Source organism: Bubalus kerabau, chromosome 23 (assembly GCF_029407905.1).
Source record: "Bubalus kerabau isolate K-KA32 ecotype Philippines breed swamp buffalo chromosome 23, PCC_UOA_SB_1v2, whole genome shotgun sequence".
Lineage (NCBI taxonomy): Eukaryota > Metazoa > Chordata > Mammalia > Artiodactyla > Bovidae > Bubalus > Bubalus kerabau.
Window position 1 is genome coordinate 30,278,267 of NC_073646.1, and position 21,605 is coordinate 30,299,871.

The 21,605-nt window shown below is 46.6% G+C and overlaps 1 protein-coding gene across 1 annotated transcript in view; it reads right to left on the minus strand.

The window, feature by feature from the left end:
• GALNT17 (polypeptide N-acetylgalactosaminyltransferase 17) overlaps nucleotides 1–21,605 on the minus strand; it is a 430,162-nt gene that overhangs the window by 204,779 nt on the left and 203,778 nt on the right. Inside the window, exon 3 of the mRNA XM_055561655.1 lies at nucleotides 13,577–13,743. Within this exon, the coding sequence (XP_055417630.1) occupies nucleotides 13,577–13,743 (167 nt within the window). The remainder of the gene's footprint in view (nucleotides 1–13,576; nucleotides 13,744–21,605) is intronic.

Here is a 21,605-nt window from a genome sequence, read left to right on the forward strand (position 1 = left end):
CCACCGTCCCTGGGATTCTCCAGGCAAGAACACTGGAGTGGGTTGCCATTTCCTTCTCCAATGCATGAAAGTGAAAAGTGAAAGTGAAGTCGCTCAGTCGTGTCCGACCCTTAGCATGGACTGCAGCCTACCAGGCTCCTCTGTCCATGGGATTTTCCAGGCAAGAGTACTGGAGTGGGGTGCCATTGCCTTCTCGTTAAACTTGTTACTCATTTTTAATTGTATGTATCTCTGTATACTGGTGAACAGAGAATAGACATGTCTTGGGAAACAAGGGGATGACTCTGGCGAGGGGACAGCAGAGCTTTGAGGGTGGGGAGGGAGTCTTGAACCAGAAGGAAGAAGGAAAGCACAGAGAGAGGTGACCCTTGCCAGGGACTCCTCCAGAGTCCTAGTTCCAGGACCAGGATGGCTGAGTAGGAGCCCCGACTCCTGCAAATTCTTTCTTATTTTTTTCTTTTTATCGGAGTATAGTTGCTTTACAATGTTGTATTCGTTTCTACTGTACAGCAAAGTGAATCAGCTATACCTATACGTATATCCCCTTTTTTTTGGATTTCCTTCCCATTTAGTTCACCACAGAGCACTGGGAAGAATTCCCTGTGCTATGCAGTAGGCTCTTATTAGTTACCTATTTTATACATAGTAGTGTCAATATGTCAATCTCAAGCTCCCAATCCATCCCACCCCCTTTTCCTACCTTGGTGTCCACACATTTGTTCTCTGCGTCTGTGTCTCTATTTCTCCTTTGCAACTAAGTTCATCTGTACCATTTCTCTAGAATCCACATATATGTGCTTAATATATAATACTTGTTTTTTTCTTTCTGACTCTGTATGACAGTCCATAGGGCCATGAACTTTTTTTAAATGGGTATCAGTGAACATCTCCCAGCGTCAGAGGGCGTGGTCTAGACTCCAGGAGACGTGTGCTCGGTTAGCACCGTGGAGCCGTGCCCAGGAGGGTGAATGGCATGTCAGGGCCCCTTTGTGTTTATGCCCCCACCCCAGGGTTCCTTGACTTCCTTCAGGCATCCTTCACTCGCAGGCCCCCTTGAAGCCAGAGGTCCTCCCATGTGTGTGAAACAAGGAAACTAGCGGCCAGGCAGGACCTGGCCATCAGATTCAGAAAGCAGCCATGGTGCCCCGAGGATCAGAGACAAGGAAGCTTTGTTCCAACCTGCGTGCAGGTGCTGTGCCAGGCACTGACCCTCCCAGACTCTGCAGCACAGCCTGAGGCCAAAGAGCCACTGCCCAGCAAACTGCCCAGAGCTCAGAGCTAAAGAGATCTAAAGATTCTCTCATCAGGACCAACTCAGGATCCACCTCACTTTTCCAAAAATAATAAGATTAAAGCTTCCATGCTGCTCCTTGGGGAACAAAGGTGAAAACGGCCACGCCTGGCCTTTATGATTGTATTTCCACCAACCCCTGGGCTCCCTTGACCCACCTCTCCCTCTGTCTCACCTGATCCCCATCCCCAGCCAGGCTGTTCAAGGAGCCTTTTTTTTTTTTTTTTTCCCCTTAATCCCTCCTGCTCTGAGGCTGCTCAGCATTATCACAGGACATGATCATGCTGCCCCTCTTCAATCCTGTGGCTCAGCAAGTCCCCATCTCTGACTAGGATGCTCTCTCTCTGAAACTCCATCAATTCTTACATGTTGAATCCCATTGCCCGCCTTCCTGTCTGGGACAGGCTGGGAGCTGGGACCCTCTGCGGCAGTGCCGCAATGGCTGCATTTGAACACACCTCTCCTTGAGCAACAGAATACAAAAAAGACTGCATGAGACTAAAAACGACGGTTAAAGTGCGGTTGGGGCAACTTCTGGACAAAAGCTACAGAGAGACCAAAATACCCAACTGCCACTTTGGAAGAACCTGGAGCAAAAGCGGGGTACTGCACAGACCCCCTGCACACACCACCACCTAAGGGGTGGGCTAACTAGCTTAGCCACCCCTGCACCCATCCCTGCCCTCGTCCCATGTAAGGAATAAGCTGGACCCCCACCTCAGGGAGCCAGCAAGCAAGGGAACCTGTTGCTTGTTCTTGCTCCCCTCTGCTGCAGCAGGGGCCCCAATAAAGCTCTGCCTGAGTTTCTTGTCTGGCCTCTGATCAAATTCTATTTCCTGGTGGCTCAGACAGTAAAGAATCCACCGGCAATGCAGGAGACCTGGGTTTGATCCCTGGGTTGGGATGATCCACTAGAGGAGGGCATGGCAACAAGGCTTCCCTGGTGGCTCAGATGGTAAAGAATCTGGCTGCAACGTGGGAGACCTGAGTTCAATCCCTGGGTTGGGAAGATAACCTGGAGGAGGGCATGGCAACCCACTCCAGTATTCTTGCCTGGAGAATCCCCATGGACAGAGGAGCTTGGTGGGCTACAGTCAATGGGGTCACAAAGAGTTGGATACGACTGAGAGACTAAGCACAAGGAAGCCAAGAACCCTGGTCTATAACATCTCTATGTTCCAAGCATTTGTGCCCTGAGATCCAGGTTCATCTACTTCCCTTCACTGCTGTTCCCTCCCATCCATATGCCCAAGTTCTAACTGTCTCTCATGGTCCAACTCAAGTGCCACATCCTTCTCAAAGGCCTCACTGATTTCCCCAACTTGTGGGAACCCCAAGCATGAATCCCATGGATGTGGTTACAACAAACAAGGTCCATGGTGTGCTTGTCCACCCTGCTCCCTCTGTTTCTTGAGATTTCCCCCAGGGTTACTGGAGTGTGGTAGTTCTATGCATTACCCTGTCCTCCTGCCTCAGTTGGCAGGTCCAGTGAAGGCCATCTGATCCAAACTAGAGCACCAGTTCCCTTCCCTGGGATTCCCCTGGAGAGGTGGTCCTGTCCCCCTACAATGACTGAGGCTCTAATTACAATGTCAACGTTGGGCTATCTTTGCAGCCATGCTTCCCTCCAGATGGCCTAGAAAACTGGAGGTGGCCAGTCTTCCCAAGCCAACAGGGGAGGGAGGAGCTCAGAGACGGAGGAGCCCGGGAAGAAGAACACTATTTTGTCTGAGTGCCTGGGTCTCACTTTCCCTGGGTCCAGCCTCATTCTCATCTCTGGGGGTGTATAAGCCCCTCCAGGACCTTGTATTGTTGGGTCTTGTGTGTGTGTATTTAGTTATTTAGTTGTGTACAACTCTTTGCAACCCATGGACTGTAGCCCGCCAGGCTCCCCTGTCCAAGGAATTTTCCAGGCAAGAATACTGGAGTGGGTTACCATTTCCTCCTCCAGGGGATCTTCTCAACCCGGGGATCAAACCCGAGTCTCTTGCATCTCCTGCATTGGCAGGTGGATTCTTTACCACTATTGCCACCTGAGAAGCCCAATGGGTCTTATCTAATGGAAAACCAAATCTGATCCCAAGGCAAAATTTTCAACATACATTAAAAAAAAAAATTTTTTTTTGGCCACAAGGCATATGGGATATTAGTTCCCCAACCAGAGATCGAACCTGTGCCCCCTGCACTGGAAGCACAGAGTCTTAACCAGTGGACCACTGGAGAAGTCCCTCAGCTTAGTTTTTTAATTACTCCTGGTTCTATAGGAATGCAACCCATTCCCCATTGGTATCACAGTCAAGGTCGCCAAGGTTAAAACAGAAACTTTTCCTCCACTGGAAATTTGGCTGGAAGACACACAATTAATCTGATTTTTAAAGAGAAGTTGTCACATAAATGGAATAAATGACCAGAAAGTTCGACTGAATGTGTGTTCACCGTAATTCAAGCAATGAGACCCTTAGGTGTTTATCCCAGAGAAATGAAAATTTATTTTTGTATCAACATCTGTACGCCAATGTTCACAGCACCCAAATCTTCCACTGATGAAGGACTAAACAAATGGATCCTTCCTTGCAGTGCAGACTCTCTAGCTGCAATGTGGCATGTGGGATGTTAGTTCCCTGAGCAGGAATCAAACTTCCATCTGCTGCATTGCAAGAAGGATTCTTAACCACTGGACCACCAGGGAAGTCACTGTACTAGAGTTTTGCAAGAGGTTATCAGTGGGGGAAACTCAGAGAAGGGCACAGACCCCTTGTACATTTTTGCAACTTTTTGTGAATATAAATTTATTTGAAAATAACGAGGTTTTGTGGTGGTGTTTTTTAAGCAGTTAACATAGGAAGGTTTAGCTGAGTTCTCACATTATCTTTAGTGTAAAGATACACTCACTCCTTCTCCTCTCCTCCCCATGGCCTGAAAATACCACAGGGAGAAATGCAAATGTACAACCTAATTGTGATTACAGACCCACAGAGCAAATGTTGTCACACTGCAGTGATCTGGTTGGGGGGAAAAAAAAAAAAAAACAAGTATTATTTCTGATTAGTAAGGCTCTTTACAGGTTGGGGAGAGGCAGGTGCCATTCCAATAAGGAAGCCTGGCCCAGTATGGAGCAGTGTGATAACAAGGTGTCCCTTGGCTACTTCACTCAGAGCCTCAACACAGGAAAAATGTTATCTTCCCGAAACACAAGACCTCTCCTATCTCTGCAATGATAACCCAAGAAGAAAAGCAAACAATGCCAGTATGCCTTCTCTAAAATCCCTTTTGAAAGCCCGGAGGGTTGAGCCTTCCATTGAAAAGAGTTTTCTCACTCGATACATCGTGCTTTCAACCAGTAAACACACAACCAAGGGAAGTGCTCGATCAGGGGTGCTCACTCATGGGGAACGGTGAGTGACGAGGTCTACGGCCGCCCAGGGCACCAAGAGACGCAAATAGTGATGACTGGGGACACGTGGCTTTTGAGATCTAAATGAACACAACAAGGGCATTGAAGCCAAGATATGTATTGGGTTGGCCAAAAAGTTCGTTTGGGTTTTTCATATGGAAAAACCTGAATGAACTTTTTGGTCAGTTCAATAGAACAATGCTAAACACAAAAACTCCCAGGAGGATGCCAGGGGAGGTACAAACACTGCTTTGTACACATACCTTTTAAAGGAACAGATCCAGCCAGCCCTGTAAGTTGGCAGTACACAAGGCACTGGGGACACAGCACAGAAGGGCTCTGGTTCTTGCCCTCAAGGGTTCTATAGTTGAGAGATGGGCAAGTGCACAGGGATAATACAGCGAGCTAAGTGCTGAGCCAAATGATACACTGATGTCCAGGAGCAGAGGCTGAGAGGGTCCCCAACCCAGCTACATCTAGGAAATCCAGGAAGGCTTCCCAGTGGAGGTGACACACAAATCGATGTTGAGGAATAAGCTGGAGTTGGCAAATCAAGTAACACCACAAGCACACTCAATGCTTACACGCTTGATTATACTCCCAGAACTTTTACTGGATTGGCCAAAAGTTCATTCAGGATTTTCCGTACTATCTTACAGAGAAACCTGAACCATTTTTTGGCCAACTCAGTACAATGTGCTTTACAAGTATCACCAAGAAAGCCCATAATTTAAACTCTGCATGAAAGCCACTATCACCCACAATTTACTCAAGCTCAGAAAAGGTAGGTGCCTTGGCCAAGACCTCCACATACTGCTTAAGGAAAAGGGGAAAAAAGTTTTCAAAAAACAGAAACTACTGATAGGACATGTATTATGCATATAATTTATGCATTAAAGATTATAATAGTGGAAATGAAGAACTTTCTAATATAATTTCAACGTAATGGCCAATGTTACCCTTCAGTTTGGAAGGCACAGCAAAGTTCCAGGGGAATCTGGACTTGGCATATCCAAAAGGTGAGCTCAGTCCCTCTCCCAAACCTGATGGTGGTTCAGTTGCTCAGTCATGTCTGACTCTGCGATGCCATGGACTATAGCCCACCAGGGTCCTCTGTCCACGGGATTTTCTAGGCAAGAACACTGCAGTGGGTTGCCATTGCCTTCTCCAGGGGATCTTCCTGACCCAGGGATCGAACCTGTGTCTCTTGTGTCTCCTGCATCAGCAGGCAGATTCTTTACCACTGCACCACCATATTCTTGTCTTAATGGAGAGCACCAACCTGTCTTGTCACCGTAGCCAGGACCCTGGGACTCCTCTCCGACCCCCACCTCTTGTTTATCCTCCTTCATAACCAATCAGTCTTCATGTGATTCAGCCTCAATGTTTTCAAATCTAAAATATTTTAGCATATGAAAACAAATATTTCAAATAAATGGTGAGGATTAATTATTAAATACCTCTAGATAGCCATACTTTCAGACAAGAGTCTCTAGATTAAAACTTTCTCAGACCTGATATAAAAATATTTAGTTTGTTGGAATTTACTTTGAAAAGGAATGTTTACCTATAAGAAAATATGCATAAATATTTGTACCTTCTAAGGATTATAAATAACTTCCTTGGGACATTACTCTAGGAAAAGACTGATGGATTTGACTATATAAAAATGCAAAATTTATGCTTGTCTAAAAACATTGTCAACAAATTAAAGTGAGAGCTCAAATTGAGAGAAGTATCTATAAAATGAAGGTAAAAAGTTTTTTTAATATATACAAAGTTCTTATAAATCAATAAGATAAATATTCCAATAGAAAAAAATTGAGTGTCATTAGTAGGCAAATCCATTAAGAAAGAAAATATGGTCAAATATATGAAAAAGTGTTCAACACCACTAACATTTCAAAAATGCAGTTTTAAAAATGAAAAATGATATCCATTTGTGACTCACCAGAACAGCAAAGATGACAAAGATGAATAAGGTCTAGTGTTGGTGAGGATACAATGAAAGAGACACTTTCACATACTTTTCATTGGACAGTATATGCATTTGGAGAACAAATTCAATTTCTATGAAAGTTCTTAAAAATGAATATAGAATTTCTGGGATAAGATGATGACTGTAACTCACAAATTTGACACAAGCTGCTGAAGACTATAGGAAAGGGATTCAAAAATAAAATAAACAAACCTATGACCTTCAAGGTCAGAGAAGACACAAGGTGAGACATCAACCACAAAGCCAGGGAGCCTGGAAAGGGGATTCACAGATCGACAGATGTGTCTGATGCCTCTGCTGTCAAATCTAGAAAGTCTAAACGCCCAGAGTGTGTGTGTGTGTGTGTGTGTGTGTGTACACACATGTATATATAGTGTGAAATTTTACTTTACAGTTCAATGAGAGTAAATATAATCACATTGTTGTACAAGCACACCATCACCATCCATCTCCAGAACTTTTTATCTTCTCAAACTGAAACTCTGAATCCATGATACAATAATGTCCCATTTTTCTCTCCTCCAGCCCCGGCTGTCTAATCACCTTTTAAGAGGTAATCATGAGCATACAATAGGCTAGCTGGACAGGCAAGAAAGCCCCCAAGGTGGGAGATAGAAACTACATAACAAAGAGGGGGAAAAAAAAGCACCTTGTGGAAACAGACTACACAGGGAGAAAACTGAAAAACCAAACAAGACATTATTAATATCCTCCAAGGGATCAGAAAACATATTGCTTCCATTAAATAAAAACAATACACTCTAAAAAGAACAGTCTTATGGACTCTGTGGGAGAGGGAGAGGGTGGGAAGATTTGGGAGAATGGCATTGAAACATGTAAAATATCACGTATGAAATGAGTTGCCAGTCCAGGTTCGATGCATGATACTGGATGCTTGGGGCTGGTGCACTGGGACGACCCAGAGGGATGGAATGGGGAGGGAGGAGGGAGGAGGGTTCAGGATGGGGAACACATGTATACCTGTGGTGGATTCATTTTGATATTTGACAAAACTAATACAGTTATGTAAAGTCTAAAAATAAAATAAAATTTAAAATTTAAAAAAATAAAAAAAAATAAAAAGAAACTTTCGGAGAATAAAAATGAGGACTTGGAAGCAAAATCGTGATAGCAGAAATACAAGAACTGAAAAGAAGGGAAAGGAAATAAAATTGAAGAAAGCAAATATATCAGATCAAAAAGATAAGGAAAGATAGCAGAGAGAAGATAAGAAAATTAGGGGTTTCAATCTAGGAGGTTTAACAATGGACTATAATGGGAGATGCCTAAAGAGAGAATGGAGAAGAATGGGGAGGAATTACCAGTTAAATATTCCAAGAAATTTTCCAAAAACTGACAGTAGATTCCACACTGATGCCACTGAATGACCAAAGGATGAAAATGAACCTACAAGGCTCATCATTGTGAATTTCCAAACTCCATGAACAAAATGAAGATTCCGGAAAGGAAAGAAACATGCAAAAGATTAAGGAATCAGGACTCCTCTGTTTCTTCTAAAAAACACTGAAAGATGGAAAATAATGGCGCAAACCCATCAACATTCTGACAAAAAAAAAAAAAAAAAAGGTGATAGCTAATTCAATCAGGTCATCATTCACACATCATCTTTCTGTCCTAAGAAAGATTAGGACAAAGCTTCTTTCAGACATGGATGATCTCAAAAGATTCTATCTTCCTTATAATATTTCTCAGGAAGCCTGAGACGTTGAGTTTCACCAAAATAAGAACGTAAACCAAGAAAGAGAGATGGAATCCAACACTGGTGGGGGGCAAAAGAGAGCTCCCGGAGGACGAGGAATACAGATGGACGCACCATGGCCAACCGTCCATATGCGAGTGGTGTGACTGGATGCAGATGTGTTGAGGGTTATTATTACTATCTCCCCTGCAACCTGACCACACTTAAAGCTCAGGGTAGATCATTCGAAGGAGTCTGCTCCCCATTCTTCCCTATAACTAGATGTTCTGACCAGAGGCTAAGTGTGTGCTGGCACTCCATACCTGCTACCTGGATCAGCTGAGGACACTGATTTCATCCTTATACTTCCCCCTGAAGGAAGGCAGTACACCCTGATGAGGTCAGAGCAGAAAACACAGGTCAGTTCATTCCATCTGTCCAGCTTTCTGCCTTATACCCACTATCTGGTTCACACAGTAGCCCTGCCAGGTGCCCCCACCAGGGTGAGCCCTGCTTCTCTGGGGTCACTGATGACCGAGATGCCTTCCCCAGAAGAAGCTTTTGTAAGCCTTTGCTGCTGTTCAGTTGGTCAGTCGTGTCCGACTCTTTGTGACCCCATGGACTGTAGCCCACCAGGCTCCTGGTTCCTTGGTCCACGGGGATTCTCCAGGCAAGAATACCAGAGTGGGTTGCCATGCCTTCCTCCAGGGGATCTTCCCAACCCAGGGATCGAATCCAGGTCTTCTGCATTGCAGGAGGATTTTTTTTTTTAACAGCTGAGCTACCTGGAAAGTCGGAGAACCATGAGTGATCCCAACTAAAGCAGAAAGAGGAAGACTGGAGAACAATCAGAAGACAGTGGAGCCAGGGCTTCCAGATGAGAAAGATGCCAAGAAGGGAGCTGCTAGCAAGGTCAGATGTGGCCACTTATGAGTGATTTCAGTATAATAACTCACAAGGATACAAAGAATTGCCCCTTCCTTGGGTTTAATGTAGGCCAATGTCAATATTCAAGGTGAATGAAACAAATGACTTAGAAAAAAAAAACCTAATTAGGAAAGTCCCTGATTTACCTGTGTACACAGATCCAGAGTCACCTGACTATTCAACCTTTTCCCTGAGCCAGTCTTTTTTTTTTTTTTTTAATTCCTTTAAAAGCCTATTTTTTTTCCTTGAATGTATGTGATCACATGGAAGTGAAGGGCTACAGTTCCCACCTGAGCTGGTCTTTACCGGCCTGAGAAAGAACCATTCTACCCTCATTAAAATGATGGTTGCAGAACTTTTTTTTAATAAAAAGGGATATTTCTGCTTCACAGTTCAGGGAAGGAAAACAAGAAGATTAACTTGTTTTTATTATAGGGGCCTAATGTAAAACATGCATGAAAAAAAAGAGGTGAGAACATGGGTAAATGAGCAGTTGTTTCTGGTTAGTCTCTTTGGTATTTGTTTTTGTCCAATTATATGCACTTTTTGATAGATTCAAATGTTCCTACAGAGAGCGTGCCTTACTTTTAAGATCAGGAAAAAAAAATTGGTAAGGCTTGAAAAAATGTTTTAATCAAATTCAGACAGAAGGTAAGCAGGGATAACAATATTAATGTTAGACAAACTATATTCACGCAGGGGGAAAAAAAGCATGTTTTTAAGATAAAGGGAGCATTACATAATGGTAACAACCACTGCTAATAATGAAGCCATGCAGATACAAATCCATAGTTGCCAAAGAAACTGACAACAAGATACAGAAATCAAATGTTATTAAGAACGCAGGAAGGAGTAGATATTGTAGGAGGAGATTTTAAAACACCATTATCAAGAAGACTTAAGAAAATAAACTCATAGTCTAGCTAAATACACAAAATTGATATCTGGCAGGAATTCAACTTCATGATTACAGTGTGTGTGGGGGGGTCTTTTCAAGTGTGTATAGAACATTTACAAAATCTGTTAATACTAGTCACAAAGAAAAAAAAAAGTTAAATTCCTCTTCCAGATAAAGAGAAGGCATGTTTAGCCTGGAGAAAAATATAGATGCTAAACCTGAGACAGAAAAGAGGGAAACTCTATTAATGTGGTCCATTCTGGGTTGCCTAGGTATCTCAGGGGACAGGGGAGGATGAATGAGAATTAACTTTAGGATCAGACGGAAACAAATACCTCTTCCCCACCTTTTCTCACCCACTAAACATCTTCATTTAGACCTAAAGTATGAACCGCTGAAATGGCACTTAGCTCAGTGGGTTTCAAAGCGTGGTCCCTACACCAGTAGCACATCAGGAAGCTTGTGAAAAATGTAAATTCTTAGACCCACCCCAGATCTCATGACGCAGAACTTCTTCCAAGTCAGGGTTCCAGGAGGTGCTGATGTGAAAGCATCTGATGCTAAAGGTGTATCAATATCCCAGCTCCCTCGCCCTTGAGTAGATGGCCTTTTGAGGGGTGGGCATTAACTCTGGCTTTGCCTTCCCTTCTTTGTCTTACTTCCCTACTCCTCTGATGATGCACTTTACCTCCCAAAGAAACTACTGCACTCAAATCTTAGTTTCAGGGGCTGTTCTGGGGGAACCCACACTAAGACATCTACCAGAGACCCCTGTTCTCTCAGAGCTCACGTTCTGTTTGACACTAGCTTATCCTTCCACGTCTTCCTTGCAGGCTGAGTCTGCCGAGATCTCCCCTTGGGGAAGGGGCCCCACTGGTAATGTGCCCTCACCCCAATTCAGTCTAGCACCTACTGTCGGCTTTCTTCTCTGGGTCTTTCAGCTCTGCTCTGCACCACCTCTGGTCACATCACTGCTAGCCCCTAACACCCCTTTTCCAGCCCTATTCAGCATCATTGCTTACTGTCCAGCTGAGTTGTAAATGGAGGAACAAATCTGACTCCATGTTAGATCTGTTCCTTTTACTTTAACCTTTGTGCTCTGTTGCCTGTCATGCTGAGCCAGGCTGGCTCTGCACCTTTTGTAAAAGAATGTTGCCTATAGCCTGAAACATACAAGACAGCCCATTTTCAAGGCTCTAACCTTTAAGGGTAAAACATTTTTCCATTCATCCAGAGATAAAAGTTGCAGAACGGAGAATAACATTAGTCTCATTGGAGGTTTACGGGAACATCCTGACCTGGGCTAGTGGACAGCTGCAAGAACAAAGGATTCCAACACCAAGAAGTTGGTGACAATTATCATGGTGCCTTCCTCCCCTGCCTTTAAAAGTGCTTTGCTGAAATGTTACCAGGAGTTTAGGGCTTTTTAAGCATGAACCACCTGTCTCCTTGCATAGCCCTGTCTGCTCCAAACTCCAGTGTTTCTGCTGGTTTGACCTCACCGTGTGTCAGGCACACGAACTTTTGTTCAGTAACAGGGTCAGATTCACAGAGGGTTGGCTACCAGCCAGGCCCTGTGAAACCAGACCCTGTCCAGCTGTGCAGGACACAGTGACCTCACATGCTGTGTGCTACAGGAGGGTACAGGGAGCTGAGGCAGCACAGAGCAAGTGTCTCCGGATGTCAACAAAGGAATCTCCCATGAAGTGACAGATAGGGGACACCTGGGGAATAAGTGGGACTAGCCAGCAAATGGAGTGGAAGTATGAGCCAGGATTCCTTGCAGAGAGTTTGTAAGTATATCTGAAGCCAGAGGTCTGCAGGTGCAAGCTGAGAGGTTGCAGAGAAAGACACTGGAGCCACGACTTACGAGGCTTCAGGGAACTGAAAGAACCGCCTTCTCCCAAGAAGACTCTCAAGGTCAGTTTTAGAAGAAAATAGATCATGAAATGGCCAGAGTTTTAAAAAGGGAGAAAAATAAGGATAGGAAAAATCCAGCAAATGACTCATTAGTCCTCAAACTCTGGAGGCCCGGAAGATGGTGATGCCCTGAGGGTGCATTACTGGGTCCAGACCTAATCAAACCCTTCCCTGGTAACAGTCAACAGGTTCAGAAGGGGCAAGGGGACTTCAACTCCTGGGCTGGTGAAATGTGATAGACTCCTCAGAGCTCCTGAAGACCATCAGGTTCCCAGCAGGATCCAGGACACCGTCCTGCCTTTACTTCACCCTCTCCTGACCCAGGAGCACAGGGTAATAATCCTCTACTGATCACAACGAAAGCAAGGAGCTCAGTTTGCCCCTAATCCTTCCGTTTCTCAGAAGATAAACCTCCCTGGCCTGAAGCATGCACACTGGCTGCCTTCCTCTGGGGTCCTCAGCTTGTGTGGGTTTCTCCCTGCAGTGAGTTTTGTAGGCTGAGAGGCCAAACAGGCACAGTTAGCCAAAGCAAGCCCTCTACAACCACCTTGACACCAGACCTCCATTCCAAGGACTTCAAAGGCATTCTGTTACTGCTCTCCAATATTTGCTTGTTTTATATTTTAAAATTGAGCCATCATTCCTAGCAGAACTGAATGCTAAAAGATCTGCAAACACGGTGCCCTTCTACCGACAGTCATTTTGGGCACAGTGGCACAGAAGGAAATTCTGACATATGATAAACATTTCCCATCACAGGACAGAACTTTCCTTTTTATTCTGCCTCTCAGAAAAGGACAAGGGAGATGGAGTGGGGGGACTGCAGAGGAATTCAGCTCTTCCATGTCATCTACTTTAGGTAATACAAGGAGGGGAATTAGTCTAGACACATAACCAGTTATTTATTCTTAAGAGCCCTAGAGCAGTGGTCCCCAACCATTTTGGCAGCAGGGATGGATTTCGTGGGAGACAATTATTCCGTGGAGATGGGGATGGTTTCCAGATGATTCTCATAAGGGGCATGCAACCTATATTCCTCGCCTGTGCAATTCACAGTAGGGCTGGCGCTACTAGAAGAGTCTAACGCTGCCGCCGATCTGACAGGAGGTGGAACTCATGCAGTAATGTGAGCGATGGGGAGTGGCTGTAAATACAGATGAAGCTTTGCTCAAGTGCTGGCTTGGGACTCACCTTCTGCTGTGCAGACTGGCGAGGGGGCGGGGAGGACTGGGAGACCCCTGCCCTAGAGGACTCAAGTAATGAACTAGTGTTTGCTTGAATTACTTCCCCCCAAACAGCCCCCATTCCCCAGCTATGCCCCAGAGACAGGAGACAAAGACTCTTGGGCTCAGGATGGAATGAAATAAGGGCACATCCCCCCGCTGACACTGTGCACTGTCTGCTTGCGTTGTCTCAAAAAACGGCCTGCAGGCTGGCGGCCCCCATACCTTCGTCACTGTTGTCATCCACGAGGATGATCTCCTTCAGCAGGTGGGTCGGCGTGTGGTTGACCGCGCTGTGAACTGAGCGCAGGATCACCGACAGCGCCTCGTTCACGAAGATAAATATGATGGATATCTGGGGCAGCTCCTTGGAGTACTTCAGCTCCTTACACCTGGAGGAAAACAGCAGGGAAGCGCAGAGTCAGTGGAAGGAGAAAGGCAGAGGCATTGTGGCTGCACGCGGTAAGGATGCCAGCTGGGTCCTGGTACGTGTTCTCCCAGGCAGAGAATCGTTGGTTCCCTCTTAGCCTCTCTTGGCTAAGAACTGAGAAAAAAAAAAAGACCTCAGGTGGAGACAGTTAAGAAAACCAGCTTCACATCTCCCAAATTTACCACCCCACAGGAAGCATGAGGCTGGAGGCCATACCCAGACATGTACCACCTGGTCTCATTTCAGCATACACACACCCACCTACTCTGAGTATTCTTGCCTGGAGAATCCTATGGACAGAGGAGCCTGGCGGGCTACAGTCCATGGGGTTGCAATGAGTTGGACATGACTGATGGATGCACACACACACCACCATAGTTCTCATCCAGAGGTGGGGGGAAATGATGTATAAATACCCCCAGCTGCCTCAGCCCTTGAGCTGGTTGACTCTGAGGGGTGAGTTTTACAGGGGCTCCTAGAGTTTTTCCCCCTGTGGGATTAATCTCCATCACCCACAACTTACCTAACGCCCACTTTGGGGGCTGCCTTCCCTTCTCAGTTCTACTTCCCCTTAGTGGTGCTCTTTCCACTGCCCAAATAAACTAACGCTCTCAAGTCTTTGTTTCACAGTCGGTCTGTGGGAGAACCCAAACTAAGACATCCCTTGGACCTACTAGGTACCCAGCACTATACAGGAGACCTCTACCCTCATGGAGCTTACACACTGGGAAGAGACATGAAACACAAGTGAAATTAATAAAAATCTTCTATCCACTATGACTGTCCTGCCTGACACACCCTAACTCTTCTTTCAAGCGTTCCTAGAATCTGCCTGGGGTGCAGAAATGGGATCTACAAGGTCCTCCCTCCTAACATCCAGCAACTTCCCCATCTCTGAAGACAGGGCTTCAAGGGTGCACTAAGTCACTTCAGTCATGTCCAAGTCTTTTGTGATCCTATGGACTACAGCCTGCCAGGCTCCTCTGTCCATGGGATTCTGCAGGCAAGAATACTAGAGTGGGTTGCCATGCCCTCCCCCAGGGGATCTTCCCGACCCAGGGAGTGAACCTGCATCTCTTATGTCCCCCACATTGGCAGATGGTTTCTTTACCACTAGCACCACCTGGGAAGCCCTGGGGTTCAAGAGAAGAATGTTCTTCATCCAGGCTGGACTCAGGGGTGTAGAGCTTGGGCCCCCTGGAGGCGCCTGATGATGTAAGAGATGGCACTGGTACCCTGGGATCCGGCTCTGCACGGCTCAGTGATGGAAGCACCAATGCTCTCTCCCTGGAGCAGTGGGGAACTTGGTTTTAGGTCTAGTTTGAGCCACTTTGAAATACCAAGTGGAAACAGAGAGAATGGAAGACAGAGCTAGTGCATTTCAAAGACATCCTCTTGCTCCGTGTGTGAGACTGTACAATGTGTGAGACAACGTGTTCCAGGGCAAAACAAAGAGGACAAGATGAAGGGATGGAGTGAGAGGGAAGCAGCACTGAAGAGGGGGCAGGAAATACAGCTGTTTTTTATGCTGAACAGCTTGGGCTGTGTCGGGCCATATTAATCATGTAGGCAATTTTTGGAAGAAAATAAAGTTTTGTTACAATGTACATTTGTGTCTCCTGGAGGAGACTGTCCGGGGATCCATTGATCATGCAGCCTCATTTTTACCACGACGCTGTAAATTCACTTCTGGGGGCTGCCAAGGAGATTAGAATGGTTATTGACAGGCTCGTGGGCTGTTGGAGGGAATCATCTCATTTACTGTGCGCTGATCCGGGGGAGGGGGCACATCCCAGAAGGTCTCTCGGAGCCCCCTTGATGTGGCCGGCAGCCATCCTGAGCTGGCAGGCTGGCGGCCGCTCCCTCCCAGACCGTTCCTCACCATACACGCGAGCACTGCCACCGTACACACCCACCTACTCTGAGCATGCACTCCCGGGCCTGGTTTCTTTGGGCTTTTGTTTTTAACAGATTCTGGCCCTGGAAATGAAGAAGCAAAGAGGCCAGATGGCACTGTACCAGCAGCAGCATCTTCTCCGGCTACAGGCAATGGGATCAGGCTACCACGGAGGCTGAGTTGTGGGTTAAGCCTCCCGGCTGGAACAGGCAATTCCCTCTGCTGAGCAGGACTCCTGGGACCCTCTGGGGAACGAGGACCCCGATCTTGCCCCTTCATGGTCAAGGTGGCCAGTCAGTAAATTGTGGGGGCATCTCAGAAGTAAAAAGCTCTCTGCCACATGCTGAGCCTGTCACCCTGGGCACACGGCTCATGCTTCTTCATCTCTGAAACTGTCCACATCATCCTCAGCGTAGTTAGCTCTGGGTGCCTGGCTAAGGTCCTTCTAAGGATCAGGTGAGCTCAGTCTTTGAGAGCCCTGGGAAAATGCAATGTACCCACCAACGGAAAGACCAGCCTGCCTGATCTAGAGAGCGGACGGACGGATGGATGGATGGATGGACAAGTAGGTAGACAGGTAGACAGATAGATATCTTATTAGTTCTATTTCTCTGGAGGACCCTCATTGATACACTGCCCTGCGGTGGTTTGGAAAAAAGTTTACACCAAATTGAGGTGTCATGTCTCATTAGAACCCTGTCTTTCCAATCTCTCTTTCCTGGCACAGCCTCACACACCACCTCAGCACAGAAAGGGAGCCTCTGGCGCATGATGAGAGATGACCAGAAGGACTCTCCAAGTTGAGCAGTGGAATTATCTCCAAACTCCCATGGCCTCTCACTGTCCAGAGCCACTGCACCAAGGCTGTCTCCACCTCCAACAGCCACAACCTCCTTGCCTTCAAGTTCTCCCCACCGTGTGTCCCCCAAACACCCACTCTTTGACCTCGATGAGACCGCCCGGGGCCTGGGCCACTCTGCCGTCGCTCGGTGTATCAGCTCTGCTCGCGCTCTTGCTCAGCTAAAATCTACGCACTTCCCTTCACCCCTGCCTTCATCCTCCCCTCACTTCCCTGGCTTGCTTTCTCAACAGCCCTGAAGAACCCCAGCTGCGAAACAATTGTCCATCTGACTTTGCTCCCCTTTGCATACACAGGAGTGGAGGAAGCAGGCCCACCACGGTAGTGGAGACAAGGCACATCCAAGGTCCCCCGTCCCCCGGGGCCCTGGTCGCTGCCCTGCACCCTTCAAGGCAGGGCAGAGCTCTCAATTCCCCATCCCCATCCCATCCCTACTTCCCACTTTCTCCCCTTCCCCCAGGCCACCTCCCTCTTGCAGGTCCCTCCTACTCCACAGAGAGGCCACCAGCAGGAATTTCCAAGTGCGGTCGCAGGCCTGTAACAGCAGCAGCATTCCTGGGCAGCCAGATAGAAACGCACATTTTTGAACAGCTACTGTAGAGCACAGTGAACTCTGCTCAACCTTACGGGGCAGCCTGGATGGGAGGGAGGTTTGGGGGAGAACGGATACGTGTACATGTATGGTTGAATCTCTTCGCGGTCCACCTGAAACTATCACAACATTGTTAATCAGCTACATCCCAACACAAAATAAAAAGTTAAAAAAAAAAAAAAAGAAACGCACATTTTCAGCCCATCTAGAACCACTGGCTCAGAGATCCTGACCAAGTTCTGCAAGTGGTTTCTGCACACCACGTGGAAATGTGAGAAGCACTTCCCTGGTTCCCCTCACCACCTACAAACCTATCAACCTCTGAACTCAGCCTTGAAGAAAACAGGCTCAGGAGGTCAGAGGTAACCCCCTCATCCATGCTGTGGATTCCCCAGCCTCCTCCCCTCCAAACACCCTGCTTCATCCATTATTCTCTCTCCTCTAGCTTCACCCTCCCTTTACTGACTTCTTCCATGCAAAGAAGGGACCCAAGTCTTCCCCATTTTCATCCATAAACTCCCTTGCCCCACTGCCTTAATCCCCATCTTCTCTTTGTCTGCCCTCTTTGGCTCTCACCTTTATCTGTCATTCATCCCCCAACCCACCGTTATTTACCTCCTAGGTATCCTATTCCGCTAAAACTGCTCTTGTTAATTTCCAGTGACAGCTAGGCGGCCAACGTCAATGGAGACCTCCCAACTTCACCCCAGCTGATGATCCTCTCTGCAGTGTTTAACACGGCTGCCTCTCCCCTTCCAGAAACAGTATTTACCCTTGGATCCTGGCACCCTTGCCATTTTCATCCCCATCTCTGCTTTTTCTTCCACTGAAGGATCTGCCCTGGCCGCTTGTTCAGGTTGCCCTTTTCTGCTAATACTCTAAATTCCAAAATTCCTAAAGGCTCCATCTTCCACTCTCTGCTATTCTCACTTAATCAACCCTTCCTGGGTGACCTCATCCCAGCCTATGACTCCAACCCTGACTCCATCAACTTTCAAATCCACATCTCTAGATGCTTTAAGCTTATGTTTCCCACTGGGCTTCTCCACTTGGATGTCTCATCAGCACCCCAAATACAGCCTTCCTAAAACTGGCTCCCTGTGTTCATTGAGAGGAACCACTCTTTCTCTTTGGGAGTCAAGTCAAAATCATGACACATTCAACATGTCCAATTGGTCATCAAGTCCTAAAGATTCTTCCATCTTTAGGATTTCTTTATGATGCTCCCCTCCACCCCCGTTTCTACTTCTACTCCTCTACTCATCATCAATCTCTCCTGAATGACACCCAAGGCCACCTCACTGATCCCCGGCCTCCAGCTTGTCTATCTGCAGCTCAACCCCATTCTATCCACCCCACTAGCAGAATGATCTAAGATGCTAATGCAATATTTCCACTATCTCTTTGGCTCTCTGTAGCTTTTGGACTTAGCTTCAAATGTCTTTTTGCATTACATCTGAGTTCAGACCCCCGGCTCACCTCTCCAACTTCATCTCCTCCCTGGGAGGGTAAATATTTGTACTTCCCAGAACCAGATATGCTGCCTCTCAGTTTGCACACCTTTCTCTCTGCCTAAAGTGCCCTTCCCTCCTGCCTAGCTTGCCCTCTTCCCTCAGCCCAGCTCCAGGCAGCTCTCCCAGACTCCTAGCAGCAGGTCAGGCCCTGCTCCTTTGTCCCTTTCTCTCCCTCTGCCCGCTGTCATCCTGTCTCTCTTCACTCTGTCCTCCACCATTGCAGGGTGGCCAGGGGTCTTCTTCAGGGGATCTTCTTCCTTTTCTGTTTGCCAATGAGCCCAGCAAAATAGTTGGTAGATAAACGGTTAGTGAATGAACAGATAAAAACCCTCCTGTCTTCCCAATATATTCCCTCCACTCTTCTTATGATCAAAGGCATCATTTATCTCCTCTTGCAATTAGAACATCAGTGATGGCACCTCCACACTTAAAAAGGATAGGATCCTGAACACAACTGCCTACTGTCTCCCTTGATTGACTAATCTGAGCTCAAATTCTGAAGGCTGCTGGGGTCAAGTGCATTAACCAGGCCCAAATTCTCTTTTTTTCTTCCCTCCTCATCAAGCCCTGCCTATACTCCTAGGAAAGAGGGTTATCATTTTTCATAACAGCAAACCTTGCAAAACAAGATATGGGCTGAAGAAATGAGATGTATGAGGCCCCTCTTTTGGATCTCTCATTATCCGGGAAAATGCACACTTTGCTGAGTGGCTTAATTTTCTCTGTTTGAGCTCAATTCATCCAGGAAGAAGCAGCACACCTCATTAACTTACTTCCCACACAGAGCAGTCTCCGAGACGAACTGCCCACTTCAGCATTTGCGTCTGTGAGCACCCTGCCTATCAACTGTATTGGGGCAATTTTCATGACTCAACACTCAGCCTGTTCCATGCACGCCAAGGGTTCTTACCTCGGGGTCCAGGGAGCCCCAGGAAAAGCTCCAGAAATTAGATACAGGATGTTGTGGGTGAGGGGGGATTTGTTTTTTCTGAGCTCCACTGGCTTCCCACAGGAGCACAGTGGGAGGGGAAGAACCCAGGCCACAGAGCAGAGAGGACCATTGTGAGTTGCAGCCCCCTGCCCTGGTCAAGACCAGTGCCAGACCCACACCCTGTTTGCAAGCACCATGGGATCAACAAAGCTCTATGCCTCCCCTGCCAGCCTGGTTTCTACAAATATTTATTTTGGACTATTCCCCAAAGCACTTCTGATTTTTGGACTGAACACCTACTGGCTCCATGGCTTCCTGGGAAGTCTCTTTCTCTGAGTTGTAAAGAGTTGCTTTTCCAAGGGCAAGACAATCATCTTTAGCCAGAAAATTCTTGAGACTCAGCACAGCAACAACTATGCCAGTTTCAAGTAGACTAGAGTCCTGACACGGACAAAAAACAAACCAACCAACCAAAAAAAAAAACCAACCCTACTTGTCTCTAACTTCCAAAGTTTTCTTTTTTAAGTCAAAAGGGTTCATTCACCATTTTTAGCCTCAATCACAGTCCCCTGAGTTGCGCAGCACTGCTCTCCCTAAAATGGAAGGGGAATCACACATATGGGGCTGGGGCAGGGGCGCCATTCGGATTCCCCGCTTGCCGGATGCATCTACCTGGGTATGATGCAGCGTCTCATGCTGTCTTCAGCTGAAGAGAACAGAAAAAGAAAAGAAAATCCCTCAAGTTCAGTTAAACAATGGCTCAGGAGGAGAATTTCTAAAAACAATTAAGGGTAAATTCATGCAGACAGTTTCAGGCCACAGATAAGAAAGCCCCTAAGACACAGGAAATGCTGCCTAAGCCATTCATACCTAGTATTCATCCTATAACCTTTCCAAGCGGAGTGGAATGAGAGGGGACCACCCCAAGTGCTGCAGGAGGGACATAAATACATTGCAAAATACTCAGATTAGAAATAATAAACAGCGGTGCTCCAAAGCCCAGCAGATCCAAAATTTGGTCAACAAGATTCTGCATAGAAACCGAGGGCCATAGGGCGCTCTGTTCTCAGTCCGTCCCCTCCCTCTCATGCCCAGTCCCTCACACAAAGTGCCCATCTCGTTCTAAAGGTTGTCACCCTGTCATTTTAGCATAGCAACGGGAAACATATTACCAAACTAGCTATTTTTCCATTTTTCCTTTTAACTGTTCAGGCCAAATTGGCCAGTCAAACCCATCTTTCTACTGACACTAACCCTGAAAACACTTTTGTTTATTCCTGCATCTGGGCCATCCCTCTTGTCCTTGTCATTACTGTTACTCCCCTTCCTCCCCCTCATTTTTAAAATCCAACTACAGCTGATTTACAATGTTATGCTGGTTGCACGTGTACAGCCAAGTGATTCAGTTATATATCTATTCTTTTTCAGATTCTTTTCCATTTTAGGCTATTATAAGATACTGAATACAGTTTCCTGTGCTATATGGTGGTCCCTGTTGTTTATCTACTTTATATATAGGAGATGTAAGAGTCCCTTGGACTGCAAGGAGATCCAGCCAGTCCATTCTGAAGGAGATCAGCCCTGGGATTTCTTTGGAAGGAATGATGCTAAAGCTGAAACTCCAGTACTTTGGCCACCTCACACGAAGAGTTGACTCATTGGAAAAGATTCTGATGCTGGGAGGGATTGGGGGCAGGAGGAGAAGGGGACGACAGAGGATGAGATGGCTGGATGGCATCACTGACTCATTGGACATGAGTCTGAGTGAACTCCAGGAGTTGGTGATGGACAGGGAGGCCTGGTGTGCTGCGATGCATGGGGTTGCAAAGAGTCAGACACAACTGAGCGACTGAACTGAACTGAAGAGGTGTGAGTTCAGTCCCTGGATCAGGAAGAAGGAAGAGGAGGAGGAAGAGGAAACGGCAATCCACTCCAGTATTCTTGCCTAAGAAAATCCCACGGACAGAGGAGCCTGGCGGGCTATATAGTCCATGGAGTCGCAAAGAGTCCGACATGACGGAGCACACATGT